The sequence below is a fragment of the Ornithodoros turicata genome, chromosome 8 (assembly GCF_037126465.1).
Source record: "Ornithodoros turicata isolate Travis chromosome 8, ASM3712646v1, whole genome shotgun sequence".
In the NCBI taxonomy this organism is placed as follows: Eukaryota; Metazoa; Arthropoda; class Arachnida; order Ixodida; family Argasidae; genus Ornithodoros; species Ornithodoros turicata.
Window position 1 is genome coordinate 25,277,100 of NC_088208.1, and position 17,561 is coordinate 25,294,660.

Genomic DNA, 17,561 nt, shown 5'->3' on the forward strand with positions numbered 1-17,561 from the left:
CATTACATTTTATTTTGCCATGGTTGATGCATGGTTGATGATGATGCCTTCAGTTGATGGGGAAGTGACAAATGTTGCAGTGTTTTTCTATTACTCGTTTGACATAGAAACTATAAAGAAGAGAAAAGACCTATTAAAAAAAAAGAAAGATCCAGAATGACTAACTACTTGTCCTTACTTGCTTTGTGCTTGCAGTCAGTTGTTCGCCACCTGGCATTCACTTTGTGAACTTTAGTCCTGATCGAGGTCTCTTCTGGTCGAAGCAAGTTGAATGAAATCTTAAATATAGAAATTTTATGTAGAAATCTCTTATATATATAATATAAATATAATATACAGGGTGTATATTTGGTGTAGTGTGAAATTAATTAAAGTAATGTAATTAACCTACGTATTACTTAATTAACTAATAAAATAAAGTGAAATTAAATTCAACTAAAAGGTAGACAATTTCTACACCCAAAACCTCGCGGACGACTCAAACAGATAAATTTTTAAAGGAAAAAAGGTGCAGATGAGCCGAAACCACGCGTTTCAGGAGCGCATCACCTTCGCTGACGGAGGCTTATCTGAGCCGCGGAGCGGTAAAATAGGTAATTGGAGTAGATATGCACGTAAGGTGTGATTATTCTCAGATATCGTTAAAGGCGGAGTCATGCGACTCAGTTACGTTCGCTTCCGGCAAGGGATGGCGGCACCGTCGGAAAATTGTTTTCTTTGTTTTGCTTTCCTCGAGCGCTCTAAGAAAGTGATGTTTTTTTTTTTTTTGATTGCGTGTTAGCGCCGCGAAGCAACTGTGGCCATGATAGCGTACAGACGTGGACAGACGGAGAGAGGACAGCAGGAAGGAGTGGGGAACAGGGGGATTAGTATGCGTCCTGTGCCGACTTCAGGGGGAACTGTGCCGACATTCGTCTGGAAAGTCTTGGGAAAACCCAGGGAAAACCTCAGACAGCACAGCCGGTGGTAGGATTCGAACCCACCACCTCCCAGTCTACAGCACGACCTTGGAAGAAAGCGATGTAATCTTCGCCAACGTGCAGGACGTGCTAGCGAACGACAAAACCATTATTTTCATGCGCATTCATCTGGAGAACTGCAGTAAGTTTGTCGAACTTTGTTGGTTGCAATCAATTCCGGTCGACTGTTGCTGTAGGCACCATCTTGGCCCAGATATCGCGGGCGTTTGTGCCGGGAGAAGCGATTTTGTTGCATCCCCCATAGACTCCTATGTAACATTTGACAAACTTTAATTAGTCAAAAATCAGTGGATCGCGTCACGCCTTCGAAAATGTGTGTCATCCCCTAGATAAATTCGACAGGAACACGCCTGTACCTGTTTAGCGTAGAAATTTATCCAGGCTTACGAGATCCCTGCGAACAAAAGTTCCCCATAGACTTTCGGGAATCACTTCTTCAGAAATCTATGGGTGATTTTCGTTCGCACAAGACACGTGAACGCTCTAAACTGTCATCATAAGATTGGTACTGGCGTGGTTTCTCTTAGCTTTTCTCTAGTCAATGACGTATTTTTTAGAGGACATTAGTTGAGCCGTTGATTTTTAATAAATTAAAGTTTGGTGCGTCTCGAACATGTGCTGCCATCTCGATAGAGTGTCGCACGTTAAAATATTTGCGAATTCAAGCTCATTACAAATCAACAGATAGTCCTGGAATTATACAAAATGTGTCATTGACAAGGGCAAAGCAAGGAGAACACGCCAGTACTTCTGTTCACCATATATAGTTTGGCGCTCTTTGGCATTTGTTGCCTTTGTGCCATTAAACGCATAATCTCTCTCTCTCACTCACTTCTGTTTTGACGATATTTTACGCCGTTTCTGAGCGCTGTGCGAACAAACGTTCTCTATTGTCTTGCGCAGAAGTGATTACCCCTTAAGAAATGAGCCCGGCCTAAGAAGTGGGCCCGCCTTAAGCCAGTGTGTGCCTCAATTATTCATTCTCAGATGGTATAATGTGAACCTCTGAACACCCGCACAGTCCGCGGCGAGTTGCACGCTCCCCCCCTCCTCCGAAAAAAACAAAAAACAAAAAAAACAGAACGCCCATGCCGCACGTAGGACTGCGGATCATTTCGACCACCTGGTGTTCTTTTGACATGCGCCGGAAATCTCCGACGCACGGCAAGCCAACACGTTACCAACTGAGCTTCCGAGAACAGTGCTAGCGGTTGATCTGGCCGTCAGGTCAGCACCTACTCCAATCATCTCCACTGCTCCAATGCACGTGGTGCGCTGACGTGAGATGAGCGCTGTGCTCCCAGCGCTCCTGATAGGCGCACTTTCGGTTTCGGTTCGTTTGCATATCAATATTCCTCGATGGATATATCAACGCACGTCCTCGTTTCAGGATTTTTAAAAGATGGAATTGCTTTCATCGAGGATTGTCTTCCAGTCGGCTATCTCACTTTTGCCCGAAATTCCCCAATTAAAGAGTTCATTAGTGAATTTTTTAGGTGTATACATAATTAGTCGTCTTGGCATACACTTTTCAAGAGGATGTCGGCCTGGCCGTATAGGTCCGCTGGCAGCACACTATATTGGTCCAATGTTGGCACTATCCCGGTTTCATTGGGTGTAAGGAGGCCCAATCAAGCCAGTGAATAGCCAATAAATGGCGGTTTATTGGTTCTATGTTGTTATCTTTGCCCAACTGCAGTTACTATAGCTACAGATCATTCATATTTTTATTGGTTCACCACCGGCTGGCAACATTGGACCAATATTGGCAGTTTCATTGGCGCAATATTGGACCAGTGTAAATTACGTTGACTGCCAATACTGGACCGATATTGGACCAGTGATGGTGTGCTGCTTGGGTCATCTGCGAAAACGACATATATGCTGCTCTCATAGATTTTTTTTGTAAAAAAAAGTCTATAAAGGATACAGAAAAGCGCCCTGTATACGTATATCTGTATCTCAAATGCTCAAGTGTAAAGAGGCTTGAAAATTGACATAAACACTGGTTAGTTACGCTTCCTGTGTGTATACAAGACAGTGGCACAATGAGTGGGCATTGATTTGTGAGACAATCCATGTAGTTGGGATGTGGTGCCAGAAATAACGTGTGTTTGAAGTGCTTGGCATGGTTGCCAGGTGTTGCCACAATTCCGGGCCTCAGATTTGGCAGTGCTGCTTCCTGCATGCCACAGTAAATGACGTAACAACAGTGCGAAAACGCAAATGAATATTTGAAGGCATTGAATGTCCTTTTGTTTACTGGGATTGCCAATGACCTCATTGCTCGTGTCAAATTAATCCTAATCTTCTGTGACGGTGCCTAGACAAAATGTGCGAGCTATTTTTCCCAGCCATTAACCAAAGTGTGTCAAGAGCTACACAGTATCTGCGTGGGAAGGTCAGCTTTCTATTTTCGTTTGGTTTCAGCACGTTGTTGCGCTCTGGTCTTTACACAGCTATTTCAACTTATAAAATCAATTGTTAGTTATGCTGGTTATGCAAATTAATTGTGTCATTCATGTAAGAAATGCTAGTAATGCTTGACACTGATTACTAAAGTCACAGACTTCTCAAGAAAAAATCATACCCTAAATAAACCTGGTGCCATTTATGGATTTTAGAAGAATTTTCACGCACACTATTTAAAACAACAACAACAACAAGGATTTCAGCAACAACAGCAAGAGAGATGAAATATTGAAACCAGGAAACCAGTACTGAGAACAATAACAACGATTTTAATTTTTGATTTCACTCTCAAGTTCCAGTCATAGTCATAAGCTACTGCGATGTGATAGATGCCATCGATTGCATAACGCACGCGGAGCGTGGCCCCAGGAACGAAAGCCTCCCCCATTACTATTGGCTCTCGTAAGCACGTGATCGCTCCCTGAACCCTTTGCTGTAAAACTTGGAATGCAGGTTCATGTCGATACAAACAACAGAGCTTTGCATCTGTCCGGCACAGCATGGGGGCGAAGTGTCGCACGCAACCCCTTTAGTCGTACCTGAGAAAGGAGATGGCAGAAGGGTGCACGTCATTCTCGGCGTTTGAGAGGTGGGAGTTGGCGGGGAAGAAGGAAGGAAAAAGTCGAGGGTAAACCGCTCCTGCGCTTCTTTTATCGCGCGACCCTCGCGCGCACGGTCCGCGTGGTATGTTTTATGTGTATCGATGAACGATGGTGGTGGCATCTCCGATGTTACCTCGAGTTCCTGCTGGTCGTGCTGGAGTCGTCGCTGGCGAAAACCTCTTCAACATGAACGTAACGCAGACGAAACACGCCAACCGACATTTGGACGGCCAGCTCGGTAGAGTTTCGCAACACTGAGAATTGGTACCTTCATCTGATTGGCCTGAAAGATGACCTTGAGGACATCATCGGCTAAATTTCAAAGCAGGAACGCATCTGCGTTAGAAGGACAACGAGTCAGTGGCTCGGTGCTGTCGATTTGGGTGAAAGTTGGACGATGTGGTAGCAGAAGACAGCGCAGACGGCAGTTTTTGTTTCGGTTCGCCTGCTAGGCGAGCCCGCGACGTTCTGGAATTTGACGACGTTTAGTCCTGCGAAATATACTGTTCTGTGCCATGGTATTTTCGCAAGAAAGAGCGTGTTGTCTTCTGGCAGCCATGGAGGAGCCAATTGTGCCCCGCAAGTTCTACATACGAAACTACAGAGTAAGGTTTGGTTTCCGTTATTTCCAAGTGATCTCAACTGCGTGAATGTGACGATTGCTCAAAAGTGGCACGTCGAGTTCGAAAATCACGCGCTCACGATGTCTAACGTAAACGGTCAAAATAAAAAGAATATAAATTTCTGATATTTCTTTTCTATTTTAGATTTTATAGATTATTTTATTTTAGATTTTTTAAAATTGTAGTAAATTTCTTATGAGCTATGCTCGCAGCGTGTTTGCAGCCGCTGGCAGACAGTATTTGTTCGTAACATTTGTCGCCGCTCAACGATACGCATGAGTGAGGTAAGAGCGCCTTATTGCCTAAGGGCTGCGCTGCACAGGTGCTTGGCGGATGTCGCCGACGGGCGACGTCGCACTTTACGTTGTCTACCGGTATGTGCGGCGATGTGCGATTAGTGCAGCCGACCGGTACCTCCAGAATACCTGGCGCGCATATCATCGCACTCATAAAAAAAAAAAAAAAGAAAAACAGGAAAGTCCTCTGTTATGTGAACCTACCTCCACTTAGCGCTGTAGACGGTGGCATCGCCCTTTGGCATTGCGGGAACAACAAAGGATATCTCAGTTGTGACCGCCTCGCGCTGGTATGATGAGTTGTGTTGCAGGTAAGGTAAAAGGGGTGAGGAATGTTTTTGCAGAGATGGGTGGTATCGTACGAACCATAACTCCCGTAACGTTTTAGCGTGACAAGTGTCCTGAAAAAAAACGCCATTCGTAAAACTGACATTTCTGGCTTGTTACTTTATGTAACCCGACGAGACCTTGTATCCTGTGAGTAGAAATAACCCCGCTTCCCTCATTATTTGAGCACCATTGTTATCCTTCGGTTATAGTGACACCGCATCGCTTTGTGTAACACCCGCGGAAGCGGAATCCTTTGCGCCTTGCCGGCCATAATTACGGGAATTTAGTATTTATTTATCTGTTTGAAACGACAATTTTCTTTTATATGATTTGAATCATATGATTTGAATCATTTCTTGGTGAAACAGCAGCACGGCTTTAGGCGAGGTTACTCAACAGTTACGCAACTTGTACACATAGTTCATGACTTTGCCTCTGTTGTAGACAAAGGTGGTCAAACGGACGTTGTGTTTTTAGACCTATCAAAGGCATTCGACAGAGTTTCGCACACTAAGCTGTTGTATAAATTGAAAAACATAATAAGTAATGATCGTATACTGCAGTGGTTTCACTCCTATCTTACTAATCGTAAACAGTTCGTGAGTGTTGGTGGAGCCCATTCGCATTCCTTGGCAGTTCTCTCCGGAGTACCACAGGGGTCCGTGCTTGGACCGTTGTTGTTTCTAATTTTTAATTTTTATAAATGACCTCTGCATCGCCATTCCGGGAATCCAGTGTCGTTTCTTTGCTGATGATTGCATTTTGTATTCTAGTATAAACACTACTAACGACCAAGTCAAATTAAACAACTGTCTGCAATCTATTGTTACGTGGTGTGAAATGTGGCAGATGGAGCTCAATGTGAAAAAGTGCGTGTTCATGTGTGTTACAACGAAGAAAACGTCATTGTCCTTTCCGTATAGCATTAACACTACTGTGTTAAGTAAAGTGGAGAACCAAAAATACCTTGGTGTATCAATAGCATCAAACCTAAGCTGGGCCGAGCATGTTGAACAAGTTGCTACCAAAGCATCCCGTAAACTTTGGTCACTGAGGAGGACGATGCGCCACTGTACGTCTGCAACGAAGCTGACGGCTTACACTACGTTAGTGCGGCCAATTTTAGAGTACGCGGATATTCTTTGGGATCCCTACGTACAGACGCATACTAACATGCTAGAATCTGTGCAGAAAAAAGCCCTTCGATTTATATATAATGCATATGGTCAGCACACATCTTCGACTTCACTCTATGCTAAATCTGGTTTGCCAACCTTGGCTCAACGAAGGAAAATTCGGCGTCTCAAGTTTTTGCACGATATAGTCAGCGGTACTAATGGGCTCAAGTTCTGCGATTACTTAACTTACAATTCGAGCCGATCCACAAGACTGAAACATAGTAAATTAATCCGTGAGTTTCGTTGCAATAAAGATGTGTTTAAATTTTCTTTTTTTCCTCGCACTGTACGAGAATGGAACAAATTGCCCTCTTGTGTTACACAAATTTCATCACCAACCCAGTTTTTACAAGGTCTTGTAGACTAACTTTCTTTCTTGCCTTCAGATGTTTAACGCTTGACATTTTGCACTGTGTATAGCTGTATGTTGTATGTGTTGTATGTAGTGTACTCACCTCCTCTGCCATGGCCATCAAGAGATGGCCGGCAGTATCTTTCAAATAAATAAATAAATAAATAAATAAATAAATAAATATTTAACAATTCTGATTATATATGATTTGAACGTGTGGAACGGCAGACACTTTATTTGCCTCGTTAATTGATTGTAATATAATTTGTACCTCAGCCTCGTTGTATAAAAATAAAAACTTTATAAAAATAAAACCTTGTTGTAGAGTTGACAGTTTGGTCACGTACCGACTAAACTACTGCACAGTTCGTCATTCGAAGTAGTCCTCATGCACCGTGTCAAGTGTCTTCGTTTTGCGTTTGTGGTCGTTGATACAGTCGTTGTCGTTGTCTGTCCATCCAAGATCATCGGGAACTGATGCCTTGATTCTCCGGTAGACTTCCGTAAAAATAATAGAACACGGTTTCGTTTTTCTTATTCATTTGCGGTGTTGTCCATGTGTCACCCATCACCGACTTGGTCGGTTTCCAATGCGGAAAGAACCACGCTTTGAGCTATACGACACGTCTTGCAGTACTCAGAGGGACAAGCCAAGTATTGTATGTTGTTTGTCCTGGCTTTGCGCGGTTGCTGGCGTTTTTCGGGACCTTCCCTCGGTAGTGTAGGCGTCCAAGAATACGAAAGCTGGCAGACCGCGTCAGACGTCGGTCTTTGTGGCTTCATCCACAAAGACTCCCAAGTGGCGGGATCTGAGGCTGTGCTGATGCTTTTCCTGGGCTTTCAAAATGGCTTTCCAGACGGATGTCAATGCAGTTCTCCCCGAAGTTGGCCCCGGACACATATAAACCCCCTTTCCCCGTTTCCTCACTCTTTCCTAGTGCCCTCTCTCCATCTGTCCAGTCGCTTCGCTGCGGCGCGCCAGTACAGAATCGGAACAGACAGTGATCTTGGTAGTGGCCTGTCACGTGACAGTAATAATAATGGTCTCCGGGACAGCAGTGGTCGTAATGTGTCTTCTACGCACTGAGTGTGCTTGCCGGAGTTATATTCCGCGTTGCTAAGAGTCTGGAACAAACAGTACGCAAACAGTACCGTTGCCGTGCACCCACGCGATCGACACGGAATATTCTTGTGGAAGTAAATGCAGGAAAACTGCTCACGGGGCAATGTTTTGCATTTCGGAGGTCGTCGGAATATAGCGAGCACGGTGATCGGAAGTGCCGTGCGTACATAGCAGACGACATCGTCGTCCCTGTCGTCTGCTACGGAAGCTCTTGTGGCTGCGCCGCAGGATACATTCCCCGTGGTTAGAGAGCACGAAAAGACATGAGGTTTGCTGGCGTTATCTTTTGTTATTTCGAGACTCACATTCTTTTCCCCCCGAGTGTAAGATACACTCACTTCTGCCGTCTTTGAGCTTTTTCTGTGCTGAAAGCAACAGGGTGGTTCGGTAGAGTCGTCTGTTTTTAGAAGTTTCAACTCATCGGCACGCCTTCCTCTCCTGGGTTGCCTTTTTTAGTGCGACTTCGTCGCTGTGAACGGGCGCTGTGGTCTCTCTTTCGGCACGCATTTTTTTTTTTTTTCGATGTCGGAACTTTTGGACGAGACATTTGTGCGGGGGGAATATGCGGAAGCGCGCGTGTGGAAACCGCTTCGGTTTTTGCTCTCTACGACGAGCAAGCTGTAGATCAGGGAAGGATAACGGACGTATTTTCATTACAGTTTCCATTATCGTTACTGCTATATTTTCGTTTCCGTGATCCGGCCGTTTCTGATACCAGCTTTTAATTTCGTTTCCGTAACGTTTCCGTTACTGTTTCCGGTAATGGAACGGCTGTTACAGAGCTGCGGGAGGACAGCCAGTCCGGCTCTGTCAGCACCCTGTTTTGCCCAAGTGCTGCTTGGCTGTCACGCGTACACACTACACAAGTAATTTTACGTCGTTGGGATGCGCACATCTTGAAAGATATTTAAAGAAGTGTAGGAACATGTCTTCAGTCAGTCTTCTGTCTTCAGTCACTCTGAGTTCAGCAACCCAAGATGGGCGTAACTGTCATCCAATGTCGCATTCATAGGCGGACGCTGTCAGTAGTAAAGAATACTGCCATAGCCACGGTGAAATGAAGAAAGTAAAAAAAATAAAAATAAAAGATCGTACGCTGTCATCCCTGTGCTATGGTGGAGTAGAGTGCGTGGAGTCTATGTTGTGTAAGTCTCATGTCTTGATACGCGGTCTTGAAGCGGGTGATGCACCCTCGATATCTAATATTGCGCTTTGTTTTAATGCTGTCGTGTAGTATTTAGAGCATTTCCAAGGAATGGAGTCATGAAAATACAAAAAAATAAAATGAAAAGTCACTGAAATGTCATCGCACAACAGTAATAGCCATTACCCGAATTGAATACCGGACAGTTATTTTCGTTTCCGTTTCTGTTTCCGGTAATGGAGGACAGTGGTATGAGTTTCCGTTATCGTTACCATCTCCAATTTCGGTAATATACCGTTTCTGTTTCCGTTACCATTACCGATACCCTTCCCTGCTGTAGATTGCTATCTCGTATGTTGACGCAGACAGTTACCAATAAAACAAAAAAGACAGTTAATAAAAATAAAAAAGACAGTTAAAAAAAAAACTATAATAATAATGATACCCTGGAGGAAGTGTCCAGCTGTATCCTACAAGATAGAAAGAACCCCGACTTCTTTTATTGTACAATATCCTCTGGCGAGGCGGTTTCTACGACATCAGTACTGAATGCTTAGCCTTCTTGTTTTAGTTTTCTTGTTATCTCTCTCCATCTCTCTTTTTGTGCGTGTATGATGCTCGATATCAACAGAAGTTAGTTGCAGTGAGGATGATGGATGCACTATACACCTTCTAATTCAATTTTAATTTGTAGGATAGCTTCCGTTCTGATACTTTTCAAGAGTGAAAACGTTTATCAACATTCCTTTGTCTTGTGTTGGCGCCCCCCTGGTGGTTTAAATTTTGTTTGTTTGAACAAGCCAGGCTTTCTACAAGCCATTTCTACTGGAATCTTACCTCATATTTTTGCTAGGCCGGACACCTCCAGTATGTGGTGCCCAGGTGAGGTTGAACCCCCCTCTCTTTTAACTCAGCGGATGACATGCTTGGTAGAACATAAATTCGTTTTTTCGTTTTTTGTGTGTTATCCATTGCTCTTCTCCTCAGCTCAAGGACAGTGATTTATGGGGCGCGGACAATTGCTCACCGGACAGTTGCTCACAAAAAAAAAAAAAAAAAAAACACGATTTACCCATCACCCCCCCCCCCCCCCCCCACCAATGATTGGCCATCCCCCACCCTTTCCCATTGGTTCCTGCGCAGGTAGGACTTTTTCACCTTCAGATGCATGCAGTCAGGAGTGTAGATAGAAATCAGATTTTTTTTTTTTGGGGGGGGGGGGGGGTTGCATGGGAAGTTCACATGGGTAGGAGAATTTCACCCCCTTTTTCCCTTTCCCCGATGCACTACCAAAGGTTCGAGTCAGGGGGAGGGGGATTCGAACCCCCGAAACCCCCTTTCTATGTCTACGCCACTGCATGTGGGCAGTGTTACATAAAGTTGGAACAACGCAACCGAAAAATGACCAATCTTTTAGGGACACCCCTGCGTGCTTCTGATTCTTGTTAAACCGCTGCTCAGGAAGCATTTACAGTGACACTACTGCTTCAGGATATGTTGCGAACAGGGATTTTGCCAGCACCCCCTACACACACACCTCAAAAGATCAACCCCCCCCCCCCCCCACACACACACAAATCCAGATACATACCAGAAAAGCAGCAGATACGGGTGTCACCCCCACCCACGCTATACCAACTCCCACACCGCTACTCCACGATGAAGATCCTGGGAAAATCCCAGATTGCGAACACAGTATATAGGATTCTGCGAAAAAGCTCGCGGAGCAGTACGGTGTCGTGGGAGTTACCCGTTGAGCGCCTTTTTAACTTTGTGACTCTGTGCGTAAGCACATACACTACGCGTGATACCGGAAGCGAGATTACAACACACCGTACATACGGGACAGGCAGGCAGGCAGGCAGGCAACGCCTCCCCTTATCCTGTGTCGCGCATTGTATCGTAGGTGCTCGAGTAATGGGCGCTTGGGATTCCAAGATATCGACTGACGGTCAACCCACAGTAGACGGGGTATCGTATGTACCGCTTTGCATGGCCTTCTTGCGCATTGCTTGAGGTGTGCTCTCTGTCTGCAGTGTCTTGTGTTTACCTTTTGGTCACGGAAGTGGCCTACTCGCGAACATAGCGGAGCGTGTTTTGGGACAGGAATCCTCTTTCAAAAGCTGTTGCAACGCTTGTGTAGTTCACTCGCGACGTAAAACATGCGGCAGCGCCGTATCGTACGAACGTGCGGGAAAGGCAGGAGTCTTTCCGCGGCGGAAAAATATTGGTATCTTGTTTGTCTTCTTCGATTGCAGGAAGGCTGTGTGGAGAGAGTTGCGCGAGACTCTCTTTTATTGTTCGGCACTCGTAGCTATATAGGCTTTTATCGATTGAGTCAATGTGAAAGTTGGCACACAGCAATCAAAATGCAGCTCAGTGCCAGAGGTATGCCCCAATAGACAAGAGTCCATACATCGAGTGCTGACTGCAGCGGTTTATCCAGAATCCCAAGCACAGGGGGGTGTTGCAACACCCCCCTGCACCCCCTGTTATTATCGCAGTTACGCCATAAAGGTAAAAAAACGGGGTGTCGTCAAACATTTGGGAGTACAGTGGTTGGACTGCTCCTCGTCTGACCATAATGAAATGAGGATAAATATGCATATGTTGGGGTGGAATGTGACAGAATTAATGACACATTAGGTTTAAACGGGGGGAAACGAGCGTCGCGTTAAGGAAAGTCAGGGCAACTTAGGTTGTCGGCGGCGTTGCCTGTGTCTTGTAGAGGCGACGGTATAGCCAACTAAATACCGGGAAGTATCAGTGCACGCGGCATTTTCCGCGCTCTCTCCTTCAGACAGACTATTGGCACGAGGGTTAAACACGTGCGGAATGTGGCGCCTTTTGTTTCTATTTTAGTCCTGAAGGGACACGGTATAGAGCGATTGTCACATGTGTTGAAGGGAAAGGACTTTTTCCCGTACGCGATCTCGTAATGCCCTCGTCGCTATACGTGTGGACCAATACGTTTGGTGATTATCGCGACAACTTTTACATCGTCTCATGGACTGGAGTTTTCAAAGCGGCAGAGTATTGCCTAATAATTTGGAACAGTAGAAATCCTGACCCGCTGACCAATTCTAGGTTAATCTGGATTTGTGTATGGGGCTTATAGCCTTCGTTGGATCGGCGACACCTCCCGTGAAGTAACTAAAGTCACTTTAGAAGTATCCAGGAGCCTCAAAATACACGGTAGCTGGGGTCGTTTCGTGTGTAATGGCGCGTACAGTAAAGTCGCGTTATAACGGAATCAACGGGACCGAACAAAAATTCGATATAAGCGGGACTGACGAAAACGGGGGTCGTAACCGTGGGAGCTTTTCAAAAAGAATTGGAGTTTGGTGTCACCTTGCCAGCCTTTCGATTTACACGGGGAAAAGAGGGTGAGAAGGATAAACGAGACGGACTTCGAATAATCGAGTTCGAAATGCACGCGTTGTGGTCGAGACAGGCTGAGATTTCGGAAAAAATAAAGCGAATTCGTTATAAGGAAGGTGCACTGTGCGCTGAAACCTTTGCGATGTGACCACAAGAACAACCTGTTCTCCTTCGAACCGGTGAACACGAACTGTCGTTTTTTTTCACCACACGATCGCAAACAGCGGGTTCGACTTCCACTGTTACAGTATCATTTTCTATCATGGAAACAACACCTGTCTGGTAGCGGCGATCTCCGCAGGTGGTCGGCAACTGCGGCCTCTCGCTTAGTCAGTTTCGTCGAAGATCGTCCGAGGACGCGGCGTTTTATTGCGGAATATTCTAGTGTGGGGCTTTCATTCTCAGTATATATGAGTTTACACTGTTACTTTTAGAAAAGAAAAACGAAGGAATTATTCATTTCTTTTTTTTTTTTGTTGCATCCATCTTGGATCACACAAGAACTTGGGGTTGGGGTCAAAGTTGCCAGGTCAAAATCCTAAAAAGGTAGCCAATGCACCATGAGAAAGTAGCCAAAAAGTAGCCAATTTCCCTTGTATGTAGCCAGTTCTGTAGCCAGTGGCGTGCAGGCATCTTATATTGAATAAAGGACTCTTTAGTGAGTGCTGAAACTCCAACATATAAACAAAACAGTCCAAAGGACATCATACCGACTGGGAGAAGGCCAATCGTCAAGGGAGGCAGGAATGAATGCCCTGTGCGTACATCAGCATCATGTGGTGCATGAAGAAAAGTGTCCCAATTTAGGTGCAAAGGAGCCTCAAATGTAGTGCGAAGTAGCATCCACAAGAGTAGCCAGAAAATAGCCAAGTCGCCACAGTCCAAATTTCGTCACCATGGCAGTCAGAAAGTAGCCAATTCGGTGCAGAGTAGCCAAATCTGGCAACCTTGGTTGGGGTACCATTCTCTGGGAACCGGGGCAACCAGCATAGGGGCATTAATGCACGTTATCTCTACTTATCATATTTGGGTATGCAACACGCGGAACGTGTTGAAAGGCTTCTAGGGAGGACTGACTCACAGGTGTTTTGACTCGCTCGCAACAACTCCTTCTCTCCATATGGTTTCTCTTCGGAGCAGCTGTTCCATGCTTTGGTTGTGAACACATCTGTTTTCTCTAGTCTCTTTGCGTTCAGCAGGTACCTGAGGCGCCGTTGTTCCACAGTTGCTTATTATTCGCGTTATAGTTTGTAAGATACCCCTTCTAACCTTTAGTTGGGCTAATAGTTGTGGGTAAAAAAAGATGCAATAAACAGCTCACATGTGAGCAGTGTGCTGAACCGAATTATGCACAAACTTGTCGTCATCAGTAAAGGGTCAATGTCCGGAGAACTTGTGGAGGACGGAAGAAAGGTTGAAGGTGAAAGGTTGAGTGCCGACATACACAGTAGTGGATTTCTCTGTTTTACAAACTACATTTAGACGGCCTTGATATCAGTTAATGTTGGCATATGTTGTCGTAATAAACTAAACTGTAATAAACTGTGGTAGGATTTGCCATTTGAGGATGATCAAGCATAAAAGCAGAATGCAGCTGTGGGTCGTTTCAGTGACAAAGATTAGTACTTGTGTGCTATTACTGGAAATCATTGCCATGCAAATGTAAAAATCTTGCAAATAAAAAATGCAAAATATTCAGGAGATAAAAAATTCGAAGCATCAGACGTTGAACGTATTGATGGTTTTTGTGTGTTCTTCTATAATTGAGCACTACGTACTTGGAACTTGATCACGGATTCATCACGCTGACCTTTTAAAAATTGCCTGCTGCACACGTGAACCCTCTTTACACAAGTAAATCCAAGCCATGCCAAGTAAACCAATTTCATGCATATCAAAGGACACACCGCGAAGGGATTAAGCTTGACATGCAGCTGTGCATTGAAAAAAAAAAAAAAAAATTTTCAGTTGTTACAAGAACACTCGCTCTCTCATGGGGCTTGAACTAGACAGACTGGCATGTGGAAAGGGGATCTTTAACAATCCAACACAGCTGACGCAGAGCTGTGCAAGTGTTATTGTTGAGTGACAGGGCGTCCGTGTTGCTGCATTAGGTATGTCTCGTCATGCATTGGCTAATCTTTCTTGCGGTTTCTCCAAATGTGGCTTGGCAATATGCCTGTGTATTCTCCTGCGTAGATATGATACTTCCCCGTGGTGCAACTGCGACCTAGATAACCTGCCTCCACGCTCTGAGCCTTACGTGTAGCTCCGCATTCCCCCTTTTCTCTACTGCTTGTGTGTGTGTGGGCATTGTAGTTGCTCTTGTGCAGTTGGTGCAAAAAAGTGCAAAGTGAACGTGGTTAGGGGTGCTCCGACTGAGCAGTGATGGTCGACTTGTGCATTTAGCAATGGATGTGGACAGTGCAGTGTTGGAAATCTGGAGCGAATATTACGCACACGATGAAGAGGAGGTACGTTTGCTGAAGACCCACTTCTGGGATTTTTGTTTACACCTGCCTTCTAGACATGCCACTCTGTCAACTCTATGTGAACTCTGTCAAAAATCTTCTGGCTTGAGACAAGCCTTTCTTTAAATAAGTAGTAGTGAACATGAATGGGGGGGTGGGGGGGGGGAATAATAAAGTGGCCATGTATTGTTGAGATTACTGTAGGGGTTTTGAAATATGTAACAAAGCAGAAGTGCTCGTATTGGTTCTTCGGCATCCAGGGCTCACATGGCTGCTTGCATTATGATGCAATCCATGTTGCAACACGGATTCTCTCATTTCTTGATACAAACCTGAGGGTATGGTACTGTTTTTGTTCAGTTATATTTAATGTGCCATAAGGCAAACGGAATCAGTAAGTTTCAGGCTCAATTTTTTCAGTGGATACTGGAGTTATGAACAAGGACGTTAATGATCATGTGTGTTGCACCTTGTAGAGCTGTGAGGATTACCTAGCTGAAATATGTAAACGCCTTACAACTGTACGACTCTGCGTGTAGATACAGAGCTGTTTTTCTTTCTCCTGTAAGTGTTCTGGTTATAATGGTGTCGTCAGAACAGGTGGGAGCTTTGCCAGCTGCCTGTTTCATGGCGTAGCCCAGTCTGTTGGAGCACAGATTTTGTTCCCACACTGACCAAAGTGTGTTTTCAGTAGTTTGTGCTAAAGGAATGTACAACAAGTTGATTAGATTAGTTGAAAAAATGGCTAGGAAGCAAGCGAGCTGGTGAAGATGATGCATAATGTAGAACCCCGAGACTAGGGAACACGAAGGTTGTGTTGTGTTGTGTTGTGTCTGTCCCTTCGTTTTCCCTAGTCTCGGGGGTTTTACATTATGCATAGATTAGTTGATTGCTCTCTAGCTATCAACAAAAATAAACAGTGAAGGAAGGGAATAAAGAGGAGAACGAGGCTTTAATTCTCTTCCTTTAGCGAAACTCCAGAGACAGAGGGCATACGTCTCCTTCTCGAACTAGTTAAGATTAAGAATAGGGAGAATTGTATAAGCATTCCTTTGGTTTCGGCTTCATCCCCTCTGCTAAGTTTTTTCGGTGTAAGAGGTTCCTGGGAATAAACCTGTTACTGTGTTTGAGAATTTGTTGTGTGTGTTCTGTCTTAAGTTTTTTTTTTCTCATCGTGTTTCATCGGTTAGCCTCCATATTGACTCTCACCCACGTACTTTGTTTTGCGCACCTTCAGGCAGAAGCCCGACTGGCGCAGCGTAGGCAGGCCAGGGCTGAGGCGAGAGCAATACGACTGCGAGAACTAGAAAAGCAAGCCAGGGAGGTGAGTCGAAGAAAGTGTGCATGATACATTTATGTGAATTTATTTTCTGAACAAACATAATTGTGTAACATGAACATGGTGCAGCATGCACTGTGCAACAGAGAAGATCCACGTGCCCAACAATTTTACATTAACTTGTGCTTCCTTCATGTTTCAGAACGACGAACAGTCAGATCGGCATTATGAAATTGTCAACGAGCCTGTCAGACCGGTCCGCAGTAGGGAGGTATATAATATTTCATCTTGAAGAATGTTCTGAAAGCTGCTTCTTTTAGAAGGAGGTTCAAGTGTGTGTTTGACATAGTCATAAATATAACAGCTTTATGTCTGGTTTGTAGGTAGGAAAAATCAGCATAAGCCTATGCTATCAATGTTTCATTTAACAACTTGAAGGGGCCATGACAGTTTACTCCAGGTTATATTGAACCAATATAAACGATATTCTTGTGTTGTGCCATTCGTGATTTATGTGAAAAAAAAAAAGAAAAACGTATGCTTTCCCCCCCCTCAAGAGGCGCTGCAATGTTTAAAGGACTCTTATTGGTTTCCTCGAATGATTTGTCCAATAATCGCAGGAGATCAAGTGAAAGTGTCACAACACCTTTAGACTCTACCTCAGTGTTCTCAGTCATTGAAGTTCCCTTATTAAGCTGAGCCAGGGCATTAACGCCCAGTTCCACGTCTGCTATAATATACTGCTTTATGCAGGGTCGAACAGCATCTTTTGTATCCAGTTCCTCATACTCCGGCTCAAGGCGCAGCAGTGAAGACTCAACAGAAGCACTTGACGGTCGAGACATTAGGGTGAGTTGTGCTTGCCCATCACAGCGGATGTGCCATCAATGTAACGTTTAGAGGTGGCCATGTTACGGTATTTAGTGGGATTTCTCATGAACTGGCTTCAGTGGTTTATTCAGAATTGCAAGCACAGGGGGTGTCGCCAAACATTGTTCGTGTGGTGTCTGTCATTACTTTTACTTAGTTTACTTGTGTTTTAGTTTACCTTAACTTGATTTATTTTACGGTAGTTTTAGTTCCCTTTTACTTTACTTTTGTGATTACTTTTTGTCATTAGCAAACAACGTTGCATTGTGCGTGTGGTGTGTCGTTATTACAGTTTTATGTATATTGCCAATATCTGTCTGAAGCTGAAATAACAAAGGCCCCTTTGCAAGGGGTGCGTTGGAAAGATAAGGAGGGGGTTTTGGAAGGGTGTAGGGGTGCGTAGATAAATAAATAAAAGGGTGGCGTGAGACTTCAGTGTTGTGTCCGTGCTATGTTTCAT

General features: G+C 44.6%; 1 protein-coding gene and 1 long non-coding RNA gene across 3 annotated transcripts in view; one reads left to right on the plus strand and one right to left on the minus strand.

Moving 5' to 3' along the window:
- Positions 1–10,958, minus strand: LOC135366765 (uncharacterized). The gene is made up of 3 exons (XR_010414282.1): positions 10,692–10,958; positions 179–278; positions 1–110 (listed from the first exon to the last, which is right to left on the minus strand). It is a non-coding gene; the product is annotated as an uncharacterized LOC135366765 (long non-coding RNA).
- The window catches only part of LOC135366763 (leucine-rich repeat flightless-interacting protein 2-like), a 13,751-nt gene continuing 7,137 nt past the window's right edge, over positions 10,948–17,561 (plus strand). Inside the window, exons 1-4 of one of the 2 annotated variants that reach the window (XM_064599653.1) lie at positions 10,948–11,071; positions 16,190–16,276; positions 16,434–16,502; positions 16,985–17,080. In XM_064599653.1, the coding sequence (XP_064455723.1) occupies positions 11,018–11,071; positions 16,190–16,276; positions 16,434–16,502; positions 16,985–17,080 (306 nt within the window). In that variant the 5' untranslated portion in view covers positions 10,948–11,017. Of the gene's footprint in view, positions 11,072–14,662; positions 14,956–16,189; positions 16,277–16,433; positions 16,503–16,984; positions 17,081–17,561 lie in introns of those variants that run through there. The other variant, XM_064599654.1, reaches the window with a different exon arrangement.